Source organism: Ictalurus furcatus, chromosome 19 (genome assembly GCF_023375685.1).
Source record: "Ictalurus furcatus strain D&B chromosome 19, Billie_1.0, whole genome shotgun sequence".
Taxonomy (NCBI): domain Eukaryota; kingdom Metazoa; phylum Chordata; class Actinopteri; order Siluriformes; family Ictaluridae; genus Ictalurus; species Ictalurus furcatus.
This window is the reverse complement of record NC_071273.1, coordinates 1,437,129-1,459,417: the sequence shown is the minus strand read 5'-3', so window position 1 is coordinate 1,459,417 and position 22,289 is coordinate 1,437,129. Positions and strand designations below refer to the sequence as shown.

At 39.6% G+C, this 22,289-nt stretch overlaps 1 protein-coding gene across 9 annotated transcripts in view; it reads right to left on the bottom strand.

Moving 5' to 3' along the window:
- The window catches only part of cacna1c (calcium channel, voltage-dependent, L type, alpha 1C subunit), a 315,602-nt gene that overhangs the window by 281,423 nt on the left and 11,890 nt on the right, over positions 1-22,289 (bottom strand). For 6 of the 9 annotated variants that reach the window (XR_008388488.1, XR_008388489.1, XM_053649805.1 and 3 more), the window contains exon 1: positions 9,940-13,007. The exons of 2 other annotated variants lie outside the window; for them this stretch is intronic. Coding sequence is in view for 4 of the 7 variants with exons in the window: in XM_053649805.1 (XP_053505780.1) it covers positions 9,940-9,976 (37 nt within the window). In the remaining 3 variants the exon portion in view is untranslated. Of the gene's footprint in view, positions 1-9,939; positions 13,008-22,289 lie in introns of those variants that run through there. One more of the 9 variants, XM_053649810.1, reaches the window with a different exon arrangement.

Below are 22,289 nucleotides of genomic sequence, written 5' to 3'. Positions count from 1 at the left end.
ACTTTGCGAAGTAAACATTCAGTAGACCTGCTCTCTGCCGTTATCCAAGCCGTTTCATAGTGTATTTTGACAAAGTTACTTTGACCAGTGTTTCCGTCCCTGACCTTGATTTCTGCCTTGTCTTGTTTTGTTTGTTTGCCTCATCGCCTGACCCCTGCCTGTTTCATGACCATGAACTTTGCCCTTCCCTTTGGATTTTACTGCTTGGATTCTGTATACCTGCAACTGCTTCCATCTCCGCCAATGAGCCGTGACAGTAAAGCTCACCATCAGGCCTGAGACAGAACAAGGCAGAAGAATATACTTAAGTTTCACCAAAAATACTGATGGTATTTCATGGACTAACAAGGAGATCACGCACTAGTCCACCCATTGCATAGCACAATGCCTACAGACACCAGTGATCTCACTGGCGGCCACCTCCATTGAAAGCCCGAATAAAACTGCTACAGTCCACATTCCACCCGAATATCATGACCTCAGGGAGGCGTTTAGCAAGGAAAAGCCTTGCGGATTACCACCTCATCGACCCTACGCCTGTGCCATAGATCTGCTTCCGGTAACTGTGCCAACCCAAGGAAGGGTGTATCCATTATCACAGACTGAGCAGAGAGCTATGGAGGAGTATATTCAGGAGGCACTTCAGCAGGGCTACATAAGAGAATCTACATCCCCTGCTTCAGCAGGACTTTTCTTTGTGGACAAGAAGGAGGGCTCAGGCCAAGCATTGATTATAGGGGTCTTAATCAGTGCTATATCAAGTATCGCTACCCTCTTCTGTTAGTTCCAGTTGCCTTCAAACAACTCTGAGCTGCCACCATCTTCACTAAAATGGATCTCCGCAGTGCAGACAACCTGGTCCAGATCAGAGAAGGAGATGAGTGGAAGACGGGGTTCAGTATCACCCCAGGCCACTATGAATATCTGGTAATGCCGTATGGGCTCTCTAGTGCCCCCTCGATCTTTCAGTGCCTGATAAATGACGTCCTAAAGGACATGCTGGGATGTACCGTAATCACTTACATCGACAACATCCTGATCTATTCCAATTCCCAGGAGGAGCTACAGAGATTCCTGGGCTTAGCAAACTTTTAATGGCGTTTCATCAGGGGTTTCAGCTCCATAGCGCACCCGTTAACGTCCCTGCTGAGAGGAAAGCCCAAACGCCTGTCCTGGTATCCAGCCGCCCAAGCGGCACAAGAGCAACTCAAAGAGGCATTCACAACCACTCCCATCATCGAACACCCAGTCCCATCCAAGCCGTTTGTGGTGGAGGTCGATGCATCCGAAACTGGTGTAGGAGCCATCCTGTGGCCTTCTTTTCCCAGAAACTGTCACCAGCAGAGTGTAATTATGATGTGGGAGTTGGACCAAACCTTAGCAAGCATCCCCAGATCACAGGTTCCAGAAGCATGCCCCTTGGGAAGACAATTTGTGCCCGAGTGGCACTGACAGGAACTCATTGTCTGGGCCCACATGGCTGTTGCCACAGGTCACCCAGGTGCACACCGCACCTACCATCTGTTGCGGGCTAAATACTGGTGGCCTAATATGGCAAGGGAGGTACACTGAGTAGTGTCTTCATGCTCATCGTGCACCCAATGTAAAGTTCCACAGGTACTACCGGCCGGCAAGCTCAATCCACTACCCGTACTGGAATGCCCCTGGTCCCACATCTCCATTGACTTCGTCACAGACCTACCAGAATCCCAGGGAAACACAACCATTCTGGTGACGGTGGACCGATTTTCTAAGTCCATAAGGCTCATTCCACTATACGCCCTCCCCACCGCCTTCACGACAGCCAAGTACTCTTTCAGTGCATGTTCAGGTACTTCGGCATCCCAGAGGAAATAGTCAGTGATCGGCAACCTCAATTCACGTCCAGGGTATGGTCCAGCTTCATGGAGAAGATGGGGATCACCGTCAACCTCACATCTGGCTACCATCCACAAGCTAATGGCCAAGTGGAACGAGTGAACCAGGAGATTGGCTGGTTCCTCAGGACATTCTGTGCCTCAAGCCCCGAGGGCTGGAGCAGATTCCTCCCCTGGGCCGAATATGCACAGAATTCACGACGTCACTCAGCCATATATTGCATATATCATTACAAGTTTGGTTAGATGACCAACTCAGCACCATTGAAATCAATTTGACATACAGTGATTTTTAGCATACATTCATTTACATCCAGCTTTATAATACATTAATAAGACTTTTAGCTCAGTCGGAATGAAAAGTCAGGGATTAGGAGGCGGATGCACATGCAGAGTTTTATTAATAAAAACACAAACAAAACGTGGAAAAAGGGAAAACCAGGATCATTGACAAACATAAACAATAGCAAGAACAAGAACGACATAGGAAAATGAGACAAGACATAAACGAGGTGAAACACAAAACCGGAAGTTAAATAGAGTCACTAATTGGTCAAACACAAAACAGGTGTGAATAATCTGTTAGTGCGACTAGGTCATGTGATGTGCTAAGGCTGGGTAATGTAGTTCTTGTCTTCCATTTTGTGGCCAAAACTAGCAATGATGTGACAGAACCGCCTCCCATAAAGCATGGTTCATAACATGCAACATGCGGTCACACAGTCATGAGGCTGTCCAGGACCTCCAGTCAGAAAATCTGCAATTTACCCTGGGTATTGCCCAAAATGAGTGACATCTCAGCAAAGCAGGGAGGAGAAGCACTGATGTCCTCACCAAAGCGGGAAGGCAAAGCGATGACATCCTCGTCTGAGTCATGCGGTGGAGTCAGGTGGTGGAGCGGACTGGACATGAGAGGCCGTATCGGTCTTGGGCTTGGGATAGGAGGCCACTTTGGACCTGGACTTAACTTGCAAGGCCACCCTTAAGCAAATCAAGCCACTGCTGCATTATCAAGTGATTTTGTGCCATTAATTTCTGACAAAATTTCAGGATATCTGCTGTATCCATGTTTTGGTTGAGCTTTCTGTCATAGATTGGGAGGTGGATGCAAGGGCATGGTTTTATTAAAGAAACCACAATCAAAAAAAAGTGGAAACCAGAATCATTTACAAACAGAAACAATAGCAACATGGGGAAATACATGCTTGAGACAAGGCAAATCTGAGGTGAACCATGACAAAAGCTTGACATTGAAACACATAGAAGTTAAACAGATTTACTAATTAGTGAAACACAAAACAGGTGTGAGTAAACTCTGAGTGTGATTAAGTCACGTGAACTGCATTGTGTGGCTGAAACCAGCAATGACTTGACAGTATACCTCAATAGGTATTGAATAAACCACTATACAGTATCTGATCAAATGAGATGTGTAATTTTTTCAATAGCTGATTAATTATAAGGATAATAGGCAAGAAAACTTTAGTGTCTGATTACTTTCACTGTCAGAATCTGGCTAGTTTTACCACAGTGTTTTAATGTATGATGTGCTCCTTTAAGGTCCAGTAAGGAATTCATGTTACAGATTTGAATCTGTTTAAAATAATTGAGAGGTTGGGTGAGCATTGGGATATGCATCAAAACAATATTCTGAGGGAAATGCTAAGATTATGGGTGCTAATTGACCTGACTAAAGCTGGCTCAGTATTTGATTTTTGTTTGACATTCAGCAAGGATGCAGAACATGTACATGGAAAAAAGGAGAAAAAAAAAAAACTGGATGAAATAGCTTTCAATATTGGTAACATTGGAAGATTTGCAAAGAAATTATACTGGCAGATAATGTTTACATTTCAGGTTGTTTTCAAGAATAAGAGCACCATTGTTCCTGTAAAATGCTGAGCGACTTCATTATGATCACAAACTCTTCTTCTCGCTGTCTGTCCAATAGTCACACTTGTATGAGTTTTTTGCTGGGACAGAAATAGGTCAACACGCGTTAACAACCAAAGCAGCCCAATTAAAAAGCTGAACATGCTGATTAGTAATGTTGATGCTAAATCTCACTCTCCACACAAACATATCTTTGGATTGGATTATATAACATGCCTGTAAACTGTCTACAGACTGACACGTATAAACAACTCATTAGGAATCTGCAATCAGAATGAATTTGTACAGATACCTAATACAATATATATATACAATATATATATATATCAAAAAACTATTCATGTCCGATAACGGCTGTGAAACATGAAACATGATTGGTTCTTACTTTCTTCCTGTGAAATACAATTAGACCTTATTGTTTCGGAGACAGAGTGACTGTGAGTTTTGTTCCAGCTGTCCATCACGCTGCAGGTACAAGCAGAAAACTCACATTTTTACCCTCTACAAGATACCGAGTGCTGGAACACAAGTCTAGCTCATTTTGACGCCTGGTCAGGAGAAGTTATATTCACATTCTCTTTATTAACACAGAAACAGCAACAGTGGATAGACAAAATACATAGGACATAGCATGGGCCACACTGGTGATGTCACATCAACCCAGAGCAACCCAGTGGTTTCATGCCTAATCAGGGTGTGATCACTCCTCCAGCACACAATTTTCCAAATGTGCCAAGTCCTCTCTGAATTTTATCTGAAAATACACAGTTGACAGTGGGTTTGATAACACCAGATCAGTGACTGTGGAGCACCCAGTATTATTTACAGTTTCACTGTCCACACCACCTTATAAAGGTGCCAAGCCCATGCCAATTGGCTATACTGATTGCATTCCCTACAACAAAAACAGGAAATACAGACAATACACAGGGCAGAACAACTGGCTGGGTTCTATATAAAAAATATTTAAAAAAATAAAGAAAAAGAAATAGAAACAGAAATACCAGGAGATACTGTTGTGTGACTATACAGTAGACCAAATAAGGTATATACTGTAGTCATAGAATGGTGGTTACATGTGCAACCTTTCTGTTTTTGAATGTATAATATGCTCATCACCTGTCCCAGCTGGTGATCAAGGACATAAGGTATTTGGCATTTTGGAATCCATGTCATCTTATTTATTGTTATTATTTTCATATAATTACTAAACATTTTAAAGAGGATTATTTTGGATTTTTGGTGAAACCAAGCCCAACACCGCCACCTGTGACCGTGAGAAAACCACACAGAATGGTATGAAGAGAGCCTGCGGGCTAGGTGTAGCCAGATTCATGCAGCCAATTAGCAGCCAAGTCACATGACTACACAGAATGGCACGCCCCTACATCGAAGTTCCAATGGGTTAAAATCTTAAAGGTATGTGTGAATTTGTTTGCATGTTGTTTGCAAAACATGTTTTTTGTTTGTTTTGTTTATACCATGTTTATTATTTGGAGCCCCCGGGATATAATGGATTGAACAAATTGTCAGACTATTTATATTGATTTTCGCCCTCCCGTTTAATATCACCAACAGCAGCCACTGGCCACATTACAGGACGTTGACAGTTGTGCTCAGAATTGTGCTTTTGCCGTTTTGGTTGGCCATTCAGTGATACTAGCAGAGAGTTACAATCAGGGTTTGAAAGGGAAATTGTGTTTAGCATACAGAAAAATGCAAAGACGTTAAAAGTAAGATTCAACTCAACACTTTACACTTTAGGGAAACATTACAGGAAGGTGTCAGACACTGGGAAGACAGTGGACTTTGTACTAATAATGCTATGCTAATGTTGTGCTAATGCAAAGCATATTCTTTTTTCAGAGACTGAAAATACAGCACTTAAGTACAAACCATTGAACTACTTGAAGCACACTTATAGTACAATAGTAATTTTTCATATGTCGTTGAATATATTTGTTAGTCACTTGGGGGATTTCCTGTAAAATTTTCTGGTGGCTTGTTCAGTATCTTGAATTGGGGTTATATATATATATATATATATATATATATATATATATATATATATATATATATATATATAAAATCATAGGAGAAACACTGCTATCTTTTAAATGAATATGCGATTGAACTTTACACCTGTACACCTGCTCATTCATGCAGCCAATCATGTGCCAGCAGCACAATACATAAATACACATACATATGCACATGCATGCACATACAAGTCAAGAGCTTCAGGAAATTTTCACAAACATGAGAATGGGGAAAATGTGATCTCGGAGACTTTGAGCATTAAATAGTTGTTGATGTCAGACAGCCTGGCCAGACAGAGCAACTCAAATAACTACACTTACTACTAACAACTGTGGTCAGCATAAAAGTATCTCAGAACACACAACATGTCAAACCTTGAGGCGGATGGGCTACAACAGCAGAAGAATACAGTACATTGAAACTGAAGCTACAGTGGGTACAAGCTCACCCGTCTGATAAACATCATCACCTGAGCGAATGAATCTTATTTCATTATCGACATACAGATGGTAGGGTCAGAATTTGGCATCAACAGCATGAATCCGTGGACCCAGCCTGCCTTGTGTCATCAGCTCAGGCTTCTGGTGGTGTAATGGTGTGGGGAATGTTTTACTGGCACACACTGGACACCTTAATACTAGTCAATCATCAATTGAATGTCAAATCCTATCTGGGTATTACTGTTGAGCATATGCATCTCTACCATCTTAAAATGGCTACTTCCAGCATGATAATGTGCGGTGTCACACAGCACAAGACATCTCCAACAACACATGACAATGAGTTCAGTGTACTTCTGTGGCCTCCTCAGTCACCAGATCTAAATCTGATAAAGTACCTGTGGCATGTGGTAGAATGGGAGATTCACCTAATGAATGTCTAGCTGAATCCATGTCATGAAGTATTGAGGCTGCTCTGAGAGCAGAGGTGTGTGTGCTATACAGTATTCGTGTGGTGTACCTAAAAAAGTGAGTAGTTAGAGTGAGATCACAACTGCATGATTTGGGACAGCATCTTGTAACTCTGAACGACTAGGGGTTTTGGGGGGACTGTAAGTCAACATTATGAATTATTTAGTGTTGCCAGGTGAACGGTTTTTGCCACAAAATACTGTCAATCTATTTCCATTTGTATAATGTTGTTTACATTATGTGCACCTCCGGAAAAAGGCATATGGCAGGCCCGTAAAGGACTCAGAGAGCATGAGGAGAAAGACTCTCTCTCTGATGAGACAAAAATTTAACTGAACCCCAAGTGATATGTCTGGTGAAAACCAGACACTGCTCATCAACTAGCTAATACATCCCTACAGTGAAGCATAGGGGTGGCAGCATCACACTATATGGGGGTGCTTCTAAGCAGCAGGGACAGGGAGATTAGTCAGAATTGGAGAAGGTATTAATGCAACCAAATACAGAGAGGTCTTCTCTGATGAAACATGGCTTGATTTACTTTGTTCTATTGTATGTTTGTAATGTTCTGAGATTTTATCATACAAAATGTGGAAAACAATTTTTGGCAAAAACTGTTAAATCCTGGCTTTAGGATCTATGGTTCAAAATGGTTCATTGGTGCATTAATTATGCAAAAATGTCACTTGCCTTTTATGTATATGCTTGTGTTATCAATGGAAAATAAATGCAAAGCTATTACTGTTCAAAGTACTGGTGTGCAGTCTTTATTTGGACATAAGCAAAAGGCATCATGTCGCACTGCATGACTGAAGGATGCTTAATGAATGGTGCTCCCAATAAAAGACATATTAATTTTTCTGCAGAACTATGTCCCTGAGCCCTTACAGGGTAACTGAATGTGAATATTCCTAAGCCCAGGGGCAAGGGCACTGTATCGCAGACTGGGGTTTGTGATTGTGTCAGTTAGAGTGTTAACCACACAGAAAAAAAAACACTAAGTATAATTAAAGCAGTACTATTAGGAGCAATATGTAAGTAAGTTGCTGAAGTTCACTGCATCACATGGCTCATGGAACCCAAAAGCCTTTATTTATACACTATTAATAGTATAATATTATATAGTCAGTTACATTATCTTGATCAAGTGTACAAATTCACCTGTTTTGCAATCTGTAACACTTCTCCAACAAGAAATAAAAATGCTAGCCAGCTCTATTTCCATACCACTTTCTTTCAAATGAGCTGTAATACCGAATACGGGCAGCTAAGGCATGGTATTAAAAGATCCATAAATACTCATGTAAATATATGCAAAAATAAGGTATTCATCCATTCCCATTCAGGTTATCTAAATGTCCCTTGGTGATTAAAAAAAAGCAACATGTGAACAGATTAAAGCTCCACCAGGATTTTTCAGTGCGTATGAGGAAAAGGTTCATGATTTTGTTCCATTTTAAGGCTTTATTTAAAGATTCAGAAGTGAACACATCAATCCTAAGAATTCTGATAAAATCCCATTAAAAAGTTCTCACACTCTGCTGTAGGTTGTCAGGAGAATTCTCCCTTTATCTGTGTGTTAATATTCTGGCTGTCTGAGGCTGTGTCTACCTGTTGCTCATAAACACTAAACATAAACACTACTTTTTATCAAACCGCACCCTCAGCCATCAGTGATGTTTGGCTTGGTTGGCTCTGTTTAATGAGGGAAAAATATGTTCACTTACACTATGTTATGAAGTTGTAATCATAGTATTGTGTTAGTAAAGGTTTGGCAGTGGGTTATGATTCATGTCCCTGTTGCTAGCAACATCAACTTAATCTATAAAATGTAAATAAATATTCTATAGATATTCTTATAAAATATGAGGGTGGGTCAAATGAAAATCTTTTTTTTTTACATTGTTTACTGCAAATACTGTAGGTGTCACAAAAGTGCATAATTTTTCTAGTACATATTCTCAGTTCCGTTCATTGCAAGCATTCCATCACTATTAGAAATTTGTTTAGAAAGAAATTCTATTCAATTCTAACATAATTTATGTCATACTTTTAATGGTTTCATTTGACTCACCCTTGTACATAACCATAAAGTAAGACATGTTAAATATGTGGGAATTACATTTAGAACTAAAACAGTTCCCCCAGAGGCTAGACTGTTAAGGACAATAAATGTGTTTTTATCCTAATGAGAGAAAAGACATTCTAAGAGCACTGCAAAAAAGAAGAAAAAAAAGTGAAAATATCTAAAATATAGTCAAATTTATCTAGTATTCCATAAGATTACAAGAAACCAAATGTAAGATTATTAGGTCTAATGCTAGAAATTTTTCCTAATTTTGAGCTCGAAATCGTCTCGTTATAATGGTGGATAATTTTGCTAATTTGAAGAAAGAAATAGAATAATACAATTTAAAGCTGATTAGTTTTTTAAAAGTATAATAATAATAATAATAATAATAATAATAATAATAATAATAATTGGTTTATTGCTATTTTATTATAGGAAAATACTAATACATGATATTTTCATTTGCTAAAATATCATTTTTGGAGTGAAAAAGAACACCTTTAAAACAGCAAAATACTACTACTAATAATAATAATAATAATAATAATAATAATAATAATAATAATAATTTATGGTGATTTCTCACCAAAACCATCAGATTAATAGACTAATTTTGCATTAATCTGTTTCTATCTGCACCACTGTCGGTGCTGGCTTTATGTCGGTCGGTGTGGAGGTAGCAGCAGCACTGACCTCAATCACAGATCCAGCACCGGTTTCAGCACTACCTGAGTTCTACCGGTGGTCGGATTTTGTATGCACTTGTCGCGTCTGTGGTCGCTGTGGTCGGATCATACCGAAATAAAATCCACAGGTCAATCAGTTATGAATATAGCTTGACCTAAATACTGCTGGTTGTGTGATTCCGTAGTGATTTCACTCACGGCCGCCCATTTCTGTCCATCCTCTGTCGCAGTTCAGGAGAAATTTAAAGTGATCGCTCTATAATTAGCAGGCGACGCGTATGAGACCCTAATATGGAGATTCAGGCTTTTTGTACTTCACAGAGATAAGACGGTCATAAGAACCATGTCCCCTCCCTAACAAGCTATCCATATGGCGCGGGCGCGCGCGCACACACACGCGCACACACACACACACACACACACACACAGCTCGCAATTAGAAAAAAAAAATGAAACGTTACCTTGATGGTTTTCAAGGGTTTCCTCCGGTATATACATTTTTTGCTCTCACTGAACATAGACGCAGCCCAGCTTTTGTATCAGTGAGATGAAAGAAGCAAAAAAGGTTGTAAAATAAAAAGGGTTGCGATAGTAGAAAAACATCCCAAATTTGGAAAGAAAATTAAAAAGCTGAAGGAAGGAGGACGAAGACACTCAAGTTGGCCCTTTCGTGGGTTGAGTGAATATTACCTTATTCCCATGATGGAGTTAAAAAGCGGGAATAAATATTGACTGGAGCCGTCTAAGAAAACGAACCAGTGCATCCTTACAACATCCGGGCCCTAGCTAAGAAGAAACCCAGCACGAGCCCTACTTGGTCCAACGATATTCGGAATATCCGTTTGTCTCTCTCTAATTTCTTTAAAACTGGACGCAGCATAAAAAGAGCGACCGCCAAAGTAGGGATTATTTTTTTAAATGGCTTCCAGGCCGAAGATTAAACGTTTAACGGGGTTGAACGCACACCGCTGCGATCGATTCCCATCCGTGTTGTTCCGAAAACAGGCGCAGACACTGTGCGCGCGCCGCAATGAAAACCAGGGCTCTGAGAATCGTCCTTGCTGTGTTCCGAGGAAGAGGAAGAGAAAAGAGACGACTGCAGTCGCCGATGGCCCTTTCGCCAAACGCGCTCGCCTGCTTCAGCGCAGTGATGCTTGTCTGGGGAGTGAGCCTGAGACCAAGCTCCCTCCTTCTCTCCCACTCCTCCTATGCAGACTTCACTGACTGCTTCCAGATGTTCCTTTGCTACAGAACAGAATAAATAGTCCAGACATGCCAGCTTGGGGGGTGGGAATGCAAAAAAAAAAAAGAAAAAAAAAAAGAAAAAAAGAAAAAAAAAACAAAGCGTCATTACCTAGAGATTATTATTATTAGTAGTAGTAGTAGTAGTAGTAGTAGTAGTAGTATTAGAGATTAATATGTCTCTTAAAGGTGTTATTTTTCAATACAACTAACTTTTTGTCAAATTTGGTTATGTTGACTTCACAGCTGTAAATGCCAGAATAACTGACTATACCAAGGCTGACCCTATGCATAAGCAAACAAAATGACAGCAGGGGGCCTGGCCTGGTCATGGGAAAGTGGAAAAAGGATATTAATAGGCTAACAGAGGGTCTGCCAAAAGGAAAAATAAATAAATAAATAAAAGAATGAATAAAAGTATCAGTGAATACAATTAAACACTTTTTAAACATCATTTTGTATATACTGTATTCTTCAGTCAATTGATTTGTTTCTTACTCTCACTCAGTAAGCGCTTATCCTGTTCAGGGTCACAGTGGATCCAGAGGCTATCCTGAGAACACTGGGTGTGAGATGGGGATTCACTCTTAACTAGACGCCAGTTCATCACTGGGCACCATGCAAACACATTCACACACTCATTCACACCTAGGGGAAACTCATCTTCGACAATCTACCTTCTGATGTCTTTTTTGGGAGAAGAAACCAGAGAACCAAGAAGAAAGCCACATGGACATGGGGAGAACATGCACAAAAACTCCACAGCCCTGGTGCTGTGAGGCGGCAATGCTTATTTCTGCCGGCCACTTTAATAAGAACAAATATACACCAGCTTCTTCATGCAAGCATCTAATCATTGGACAGCAGCACAATTAATAAAATAATGCAGATACAGGTCGAGAGTTTCAGTTAATGTTAACAAAAATCAGAAAGGGGAAAATGTGATATCAGCACATCTGTCTCTAGAGTTTACACACAGTGGTGTGAAAAGAAAAAAAAAATCCAGTGAGCAGCAGTTCTGTGGCCAGAAACACCTTCTTGATGAGAGAGGTCAGAGGAGAATGGCCATTCTGGTTCAAGCTGACAGTAAGGCTGTTTACAACTGTGGTGGGCAGGAAAGCATCTCATAACACATAACATTCTGAAGCTTAAGGTGGATGGGCTACAACAGCAGAAGACTACTATCAGTCTACTACTGTCAAAAACAGGGATCTGAGGCTAGGCTCACGTAAACTGGACAGTTGAAGATTGGAAAATGACCAAGTGATGTTTTTTCCCCCCAGTCTACAACTCTATAGACCATTGTGCATGTTGTGCTGTTCAGGGTGGTTTGGTGGTAAGTAAAATAAATAAATAGATAAAGAAATAAAGAAATAAAGAAATAAATAAAAAGTATTAAAAAGGAGTTGTCATGCAGAGAGTGGGAAGATTTCTGCACAAAAGTGGTGTGATATGAATTTCATAGTGTAAGATTTTTTGGGAGTGAGCCACTTGCTCCATATTGCTAAACACAACCGGATCAATCACTGTATCAGTGCAGCAAAGTGGAATAAAATATTGGCAAAAAACCTCCATATAAAAACGGTAATGATCTGAATGAGCTTTTCTCAGCCAGTTCAGGAAACTCCCTCTAGAGCCAGGCATGTACAATTTATAGAGTATGAGAATAAGGAGACCGTGTTATATATTATATTATATTACATTATATTATATTATATTATACTTCCTTATACTTCGAGTATTCACCCCCTAGGAATTAATTTTATGCTGTATTTTATTTTAAAAAATTTAAATAAAATTTTTACCCTACCAGAATAAAATGCAATTAAATTTAGATCATTTAAACATTAAAATTATTTTCAACAATAATCTAAAAATGTTTCAATTGATAAGAATTCACCACCTTTCTTTTAGACTATCTAAATTAGGACTAGTATTTAATTTTCTTGGGCACTCACACTAAATACAGTGAGGGAAAGAAGTATTTGATCCCCTGCTGATTTTGTACGTTTGCCCACTGACAAAGAAATGATCAGTCTATAATTTTAATGGTAGATTTATTTGAACAGTGAGAGACAGAATAACAACAAGAAAATCCAGAAAAACGCATGTCAAAAATGTTATAAATTGATTTGCATTTTAATGAGGGAAATAAGTATTTGACCCCCTCTCAATCAGAAAGATTTCTGGCTCCCAGGTGTCTTTTATACAGGTAACGAGCTGAGATTAGGAGCACACTCTTAAAGGGAGTGCTCCTAATCTCAGCTTGTTACCTGTATAAAAGACACCTGTCCACAGAAGCAATCAATCAATCAGATTCCAAACTCTCCACCATGGCCAAGACCAAAGAGCTCTCCAAGGATGTCAGGGACAAGATTGTAGACCTACACAAGTCTGGAATGTGCTACAAGACCACTGACAAGCAGCTTGGTGAGAAGGTGACAACAGTTGGTGCGATTATTCGCAAATGGAAGAAACACAAAAGAACTGTCAATCTCCCTCGGCCTGGGGCTCCATGCAAGATCTCACCTCGTGGAGTTGCAATGATCATGAGAACAGTGAGGAATCAGCCCAGAACTACACGGGAGGATCTTGTCAATGATCTCAAGGCAGCTGGGACCATAGTCACCAAGAAAACAATTGGTAACACACTACGCCGTGAAGGACTGAAATCCTGCAGCGCCCGCAAGGTCCCCCTGCTCAAGAAAGCACATATACATGCCCGTCTGAAGTTTACCATGAACATCTGAATGATTCTGAGGACAACTGGGTGAAAGTGTTGTGGTCAGATGAGACCAAAATGGAGCTCTTTGGCATCAACCCAACTCGCCGTGTTTGGAGGAAGAGGAATGCTGCCTATGACCCCAAGAGCACCATCCCCACCGTCAAACATGGTGGTGGAAACATTATGCTTTGGGGGTGTTTTTCTGCTAAGGGGACAGGACAACTTCACCGCGTCAAAGGGACGATGGACGGGGCCATGTACTGTCAAATCTTGGGTGAGAACCTCCTTCCCTCAGCCAGGGCATTGAAAATGGGTCGTGGATGGGTATTCCAGCATGACAATGACCCAAAATACACGGCCAAGGCAACAAAGGAGTGGCTCAAGAAGAAGCACATTAAGGTCCTGGAGTGGCCTAGCCAGTCTCCAGACCTTAATCCCATAGAAAATCTGCGGAGGGAGCTGAAGGTTCGAGTTGCCAAATGTCAGCCTCGAAACCTTAATGACTTGGAGAAGATCTGCAAAGAGGAGTGGGACAAAATCCCTCCTGAGATGTGTGCAAACCTGGTGGCCAACTACAAGAAACGTCTGACCTCTGTGATTGCCAACAAGGGTTTTGCCACCAAGTACTAAGTCATGTTTTGCAGAGGGGTCAAATACTTATTTCCCTCATTAAAATGCAAATCAATTTATAACATTTTTCTGGATTTTTTTTTGTTGTTATTCTGTCTCTCACTGTTCAAATAAATCTACCATTAAAATTATAGACTGATCATTTCTTTGTCAGTGGGCAAACGTACAAAATCAGCAGGGGATCAAACACTTTTTTCCCTCACTGTATGTTAAAACCAGATGTTAGGAGGAATAAATGGAGAAGAATATTAAAACATCAGCAAAGCTTTGCACCTTCTCAGGAGCACTATGAAATCTATCCATCCATTTTCCATATCACTTATCCTGCACAGGGTCATGGGGGAGCCTTGGGGCACAAGGTGGGGAACATCCTGGACCTGATGCCAGCCTATCGCAGGGCACAACCGCACTCACACACTACAGACAATTTGGAAGTGCCAATCAGCCTACAATGTATGTCTTTGGCCTGGGGGAGGAAATTGAATACCCATCAAGCACGGGAGAACATGTGTGATCGCGGTTTAATTTCCTAAAAGTTGTGATAAAGTGAAATTCAGTAGAATTACATTACATTCAGGACCAAAGTCCTATCTACACTTAATGAAAAGGTGTGAAACCACATGACTGCAGAGACAATGGACTGATTAATATCAGAGGAGGAGACTATGGCTTACACCCAGCCCTAAGACAATGTTTGATTGGAGAAAACATTTTGGGGTTGGACTAGCCAGAAAACCCAATGACACCAACCTCTCTGGGAGTCAAGTCATCAGAAAGATCTCCAAAACATTGTGAGGAGAGAGGAGATCACACTTATTCTGAGACTCTGCATCAAGACTGGTTCCTGCAAAGCCTCCAGTGACAACCTTTGCATTGCCAGGAACCACCGCACTTTTGCAACCCACCTACAAGATTCCATCAGATATGTCTTCACTCCATTCACCATCCAAAATTGGTTTCCCAAGACACCACTCCAGACTGACCAAACGTTTGAAGAGTCCACATCGCTGGGAAACCCCTCCAGGCAATGACACAATAAGGCTCACAGTGGTGTTTGAAAGTTTCAGAACTATTTAGAATTTTCTATATTTTTTGTATAAACATCACATAAAACATCAGATTTTCACAAGTCCTACAATTAGATAAAGAGAACTCAATTAAACAAATGAGACAAATATATTATACTTGTTCATTTATTTATTGAGGAAAATGATCCAATATTACATATCTGTGAGTAGTAAAAGTATGTGAACCTTTGCTTTCAGTATATGGTGTGACCCCCTTGTGCAGCAATAACTGCAACTAAACATTTCTGGTAACTGGATACATCTGGTAACATCTGGGATGTTGGTGGGTTTCCACACATGAACTGCTTGCTTCAGGTCCTTCAACAACATTTCTATTGGATTATGGTCAGGACTTTGACTTGGCCATTCCAAAATTAACTTTATTCTTCTTTAACCATTCTTTGGTAAAACGACTTGCCATGTCGCATGACTCACTTTCTCTTCAGATTTAGTTTATGGACAGATGTCCTGACATTTACCTTTAGAATTTGCTGATATAATTCAGAATTCATTGCTCCATCAATGATGACAAACCATGATACTACCACCACCATGGTTCACAGATGGGATAAAGTGCTGGAATGCAGTGTTTTCCTTTTTCCAAATATAACGCTTCTCATTTAAACCAAAAAAATTCTATTTTGGTCTCATCCATTCACAAAATATTTTTTCCAATAGCCTTCTGGATCGTCCACGTGATCTTTAGCAAATTGCATTAGGGCAGCAATGTTCTTTTTGGAGAGTAGTGGCTTTCTCCTTGCAATCCTGCCATGCACACCTTTGTTGTTCAGTGTTCTGCTGATGGTGGAATCATGACCATTAACATTAGGCAGTGTGAGAGAGGCCTTTAGTTGCTTAGAAGTTACCCTGCGTTCCTTTGTGACTTTGCGGACTATTACACATCTTGCTCTAGGAATGAGCAATGGTCTTGAATTTCCTCCATTTACACACATCTGTCTGACTGTGGATTGGTGGAATACAAACCTTTTAGTAACTTTTGTAACTTTTTCCAGCCTGATGAGTAGCAACAACTCTTTTACTGAGGTCCTCAGAAATCTCTATTGATTGTGCCATGATGCACATCCACAAAAATGTGTTGTGAAGATCTTGATAGAGCCCTGTTCTTTGAATAAAATAGGGCTCTCACTTACACTTGATTGTCATCCCACTGATTGAAAACACCTGATTCTAATTTCAGCTTCAAATAAACTGCTAAACTTAGAGGTTCACATCATTTTGCCACTAACTGACATTTAATATTGAATCATTTCCCTCAATAATCAATCAACCAAGTAGAGCTGTAACTAATGATTATTTTCATAATCGATTAGTTGGCCGATTATTTTCTTGATTAATCGGATGGGGACAAACTTCCAGTACCATTTTTTTTTCGTTTATTTTAAATAAAATCCACAAACTGAGTGTTACAAATATAAACATCAGATTAAAACTTTACACAACTGTTTGTCCAATTATATAAAACTGAAAACAACCCAATACACACAGACACATACCAGAATATGTATTATTAATTTTATTATTTATTAATTTATACACACACACACACACACACACACACACACACACACATATATATATATATATATATATATATATATATATATATATATATATATATATATATATATATATATATATATAAAAATATAAAACTTTTTATGGATGCACAAAAAGCACTGAATTAAACTACGGTCTTAAATTAATAATAAAAACTCCCTTTCACTGCACCTTATGGTTTCTGTTACTCACTGCTTTTAGGCATATTGTTTCACTTTTGTTCATAATGTTTTAATTAAACATTACAGGTCTTACTCGCGCTACACTGTGTATCCCCGCGTCTGCAGTGCGCGTGAGGAGCAAAACACGGCCTCGCTACGAACACATCACTTCCGTTATAATAAACAACAGAAGTTACATTGATGCAGCATATAATGACAATAAACTTAAATTAAACCTTTTAAGCAACTCGCGACAGCATCATTGTCATGCCCATACTGTACAAACTCCGCTTTATAAAGTTTGATCTTCTCCACGGTGTTTCCCTGCCTTAGAGGACTTTGAGGTTGCACACTTTCTTCCTCAATCACGTGGCGATTTCATCTCCATCTGATGGTGACTGAGGTCATGTTGGGAGTGAAAGGTAACGTTGACAAACAGTAAACTGAAGAAAGTTATTGTCGGTGACTCTGGCTAGGGGCATCACATTACGTGCGCTTGACTAGGAAGCGGCTTATACTTTGTGTTATATTTGAGATGATATTACATTTCTAAAATCCACACACTAGACGGTAGAGTAAACAGTGCATAGTGTAAGTGTTTAGTACGTCATTTGGGACACAGCTTTAGTATTTACTCTCCAAAGCGTGTTTTCGGGAGACAAGTAACATAATGAGTAAATCTCCCCCATGCCGCGCGTAGACCAACTAATCAATAACGAGATTCGTTGACTGATTTTCATAATCAATTCTTATCGATTTTATCAATTAGTTGTTGCAGCTCTAGTATGTGTGTGTCTGTATGTATATATATGTGTGTGTGTGTGTGTGTGTGTGTGTGTGTAGTGAGATAAAAACGCTGAAGAGTAAAGGAAAAGGAAACAGAAAAATAAACAGAAGCCTGCCTCCCATCTCCAAACTTTTCCATGAACCCGTAAGAGTGTCAAACTAATGCCAAAACCCGGGAAATTGAGGTCGATCTGCCGTCATCGAGCCCTCACCACTCGCTGAGATTGTCAAGACCCTTGCAGGCCCCCTTTAAGCTGAGCACGGACCAGGAGCCAGGTCCTTCTCCAACCACAGACAGAGGATCAATTGATTAATTGGAGGGTGGAGTGAGTATTAATGCAGAGGCTGCACCTGTGGGTGAGACTCCTAATGAGTTTTCTTTGTTTCAGTGAGTCGCAGCAAGGAGATAAAGAGGGCGAGAGAAGAGCCACAGGGGAGCGAGATAAGACACAGGGAACTTGCCCTGCATCCCGGTTGAACTATTATTCATACTAAATTGTATCTGAGATGAGAATTAGTATGTCCCAAATCAAAATATGTTGAAACGAGTATCCCAAAGGTACCCGGATGGTCTACTACTTCCGTTAAATTTTCAAAACGTGGATCTGTGGACAGTTTTTCAGCTAATATAGCCCACAACTCCCTGTGTGAGTTTTATTATGGTTTACTTTGCTGAATTCAAGGATGCGTTTTAGACAGGTGTAAATGAAATGTGGAAAAAAAAAATCAAAGGAATGATAAATTAAAGTATATAGTATAAATTATATAAGGAATAATGAATGAAGAAAATCTGAAATGCAATGAGTTTATTTACGATGACACTGTTCTCTCCAGGTATATACACTTTCTTCACATAAAGTATGCCATTCCCCCATTCATTTGACATGTTGTTGCTAGTTGATTGGCATGTTATTCCAGGTGATTCCAGGCATGGTGCTAGGTGGTGGCTATCCCAGGGGATTTCTAGCTTGTTGCTATGTGGTTGATATGATATTCTAGGTGGTTGCTACAATGTTGCTAGCTGATTGCTATTATAATTACAGATTGTTGCTAAGTTGTCAGGAGATGTTTGTGGTATTCCAGGTGGTTCCTAGGGTGTAGGTAGGCATGGCAATCCATTTTTTTTTTTTATTTTCAGTGTATCTGAATTGACATAGGTTTAAATATTAATAGTGTGAAGGCCAAACCTCCCTGAACATTCCTCCATTCATTTCAATGGGGAATTCAAATGGTTGCTATGCAGAAACCACTCAGTGAATCACAATGCAACACACTATTCTTGATCAGACTGAGCAATCTGGAATTGGCCTACTTAAGAAATTGAATGACTGTGCAGCTTAAGCAAGTTCCTGGTGTTGCAAAGAGGTTGCTATGGCATTGTTAGGTGGTCGCTGTGGTAGTGCAGGTGGTTGCTAAATTATTACTAGGTGGTTGCTAAGGTGTTTCAGCTCAATCAGACTTATGAGAAACTCCTAAGAAAAAAGATATTTGAACTTAACCCTGGCTCCTACCGGTGATCATGCTTCAACCTTTGGAAACAACCTCAGAATCTAGTCCTAAATAGGCCTTTCAAGTTTTGTGTGAACCCGTCAAATATATTATGTTTTATAGCTGTTAGAGTAAATACAATGCTTTATTGGCAGGCGGCAGTCATCTTCTCTATAAATGTCAACATTTTTTTTTTTATAATACTTGAGGGTGAGACTCTTATGAGAAATTTAACACCAGATTCTTGGAAATAGGCCAACAATCCTAGGACTACTATAGAAAAGTTTGTTTTGCATGTTATGCAAATTATTATAAATTTTTGTGGGTGGGGCCTAATGGTAGAAAAAGAAATTTTCATGTCATAAGCCAAAGAATCAGTGATGTACTTGTTTTTATGTGGAAAAACATGAATAGCAAACCCCCTACCACACCAGGTTTTATTAATATTATGCGAATTAGTGAGCGGAACTTAATGACGCAAATTGGTTCAGAAATAGCTAACCAAAATATAACAAAAATATTTCTAATCCTAATACTGTAGCAAAATTAACTAGGAATAAGACCACCACAGAAACATGCACACCTTCATAAGTAGTAGCGATGCCTTTCAGTGTCAACTAATTTTTTTCAATGGCAAAATTAAAGATATCAGGCAAAAAATTCAGACTATAAATTTAAAACCAGACAATTCTATAACTAAACCTGTAGATAATAATATAACCATATCAGATCAGACGGTTTTACTCCCCTTCCAGAATGAATTTCACTAATTTCCTCAGAAAAATCATCAACTTGTATACTAGACCCCTTACCTAGATGTTTCCTCAAACAGATTATTCCAGAGGCAATCAAACCTCTGCTAAAAAGAACCAATTCTTCCCTTAGCACTGGCTATATACCTAAATCATTTAAACTAGCAGTTATCAAACCCCTGATTAAAAAATCTGACCTTGACCCCTGTCCATTGTCCAGCTATAGGCCAATATCAAATCTCTCCTTTAACTCCAAGATCCTAGAAAAGGTTGTAGCACAGCAATTATGCTCGTACCTACATACGAATAAGGTCAAATGTATCAGTCAAGATTTGGGCCTCATCATAGCACAGAGACAGCACTGGTTAAATTGGTAAATGACCTACTACTGGCCTCTGATCAGGGTTGTGTCTCCTTGCTTGTGTTGCTTGACCTTAGTGCAGTTTTTGATACAACTGATCAAACTATTCTTCTTGATAGACTAGAAAATGTTGTTGGAGTTAAGGCTCAGATTTTATCTGACTGATCGTTATCAGTTCGTAGATGTAAATGGTGACTTCTCTATGCATACTTAGGTAAAGTTGTGTTCAGCAAGGTTCTGTTTTAGGCCCACTGCTTTTTTCTTTATATATTCAAAGCCAGATAACAGAAAACAGCTTAGTAAAGTTGAGGAATGTGTAAAGGACATTAGACACTGGATGCTTATTAACTTCCTTTTACTTAATTCTGGCAAGACAGAAGTACTCATACTAGGACCACATACAGTTAGAAGTAAGTTTTCTGATCACACAGTAACTCTGGATGACCTTTCTCTTTCATCATGTGCAGAAATAAAAGACCTTGGGGTGATTATTGACTCCAGTCTTTCATTTGATGCTCATGTAGATAATATTACTAGGATAGCCTTCTTTCATCTCAGAAATATTGCTGAGATGAGAAATATATTGTCACTACATGATGCAGAAATATTAGTTCATGCTTTCATCACCTCTAGACTAGATTACTGTAATGCCTTACTGTCTGGATGTTCCAGTAGGAGCATAACAAATTTCAGTTAGTCCAGAATGCAGCTGCTAGAGTCCTTACTAGAACCAGAAGATACGACCACATCACCCCTATCTTATCAACACTGTAAAATTTTGCATTGATTATAAAATACTTCTATTGACCTATAAAGCACTGAATGGTCTCGCACCACATTACCTGAGCGAACTTTTGGTCTTTTATGAACCGCCATGCCTACTTCGATCAAAAGATGCAGGTTATTTGTTGGTATCCCGAATAGTGAAGACAGGGGGCAGAGCTTTCTCTTACAAATCCCCACAGCCTCCCAATTTACTCACGTTGTTTAGTCAAGCCTTTTGTGAATAGTTTTTTTTTTCTTAGATAAAAGATCAGATCTAGAGGGTTAACAAGCATAGAGTGTTGTAGTGAACTGGGATGTTTGGATGCTGTCCTCCCAATCACCCACCCACCACCCTCTCATGTGTTCACCCAGGTTTGTTGTTGGTGGAGTGGCTAGCTGCTTTATGTTCCAGGGAGCCCTCATGTCTGTGTTACCTTCTGGCTCTCCCTTTTAGTTATGCTGCTACAGCTAGTCTTGCTGGAGTACCTGCATTCACTTTGCACACAAAGTAAATTGTCCTTAATCATTACATGACAATTAGCATACTTAAGAATCTCTGTATCACTCTCTCTCTCTCTCTCTCTCTCTTTCTGTTGGGCTACACATGATACTCCTGAAATATCAGTTATCCTGACCTCTTCTGTTCTCCAGACCTGCCTGATTCATCCTGATGCCTTACTTCTGGTTGAGTTCACATCACTTGGAAATCACTTGATGCTGCTGAGGATGGCCTCACATGGACCGAGATTACTGTGATGGTACCACTTAAAAACCATAAGATGGCTTTGGATTGCAACTGATATGAACAGTTCTGCTATGATGTCTTAGTAGTACAATTACTATGATAGTTTCAGGACTGCAATTACCACAAACAGTTTTGCAGTCAAGTCTCCATCAGTGAACCCTTGATAACTTCAACAAAACAGACTTCATGTGAAAATTATAATGAATTTCCTGGTTATACAGTTGCACTTTTTGACCATGTAGTACACAGTTACAGAAGGAAATTGAGGATGGGTTCCCTTTTGAGGCTGGCTCCTCTCAAATTCGTATCTTCTCAGGGAGTTTTTCCTTGCCACTGTCACCTCTGGCTTGCTCATTAGGGATAAGTTTATAGATTTATAAATTTAAAACTTATATCCTAAATGTATATATTTCTGTAAAGCTGATTTTGTTACAATATCCATTTTAAAAGCTTTAAACAAATAAAAATGAATTTAATTGTAATAGACAAGGAATCAAAGAAAAGAATTTTG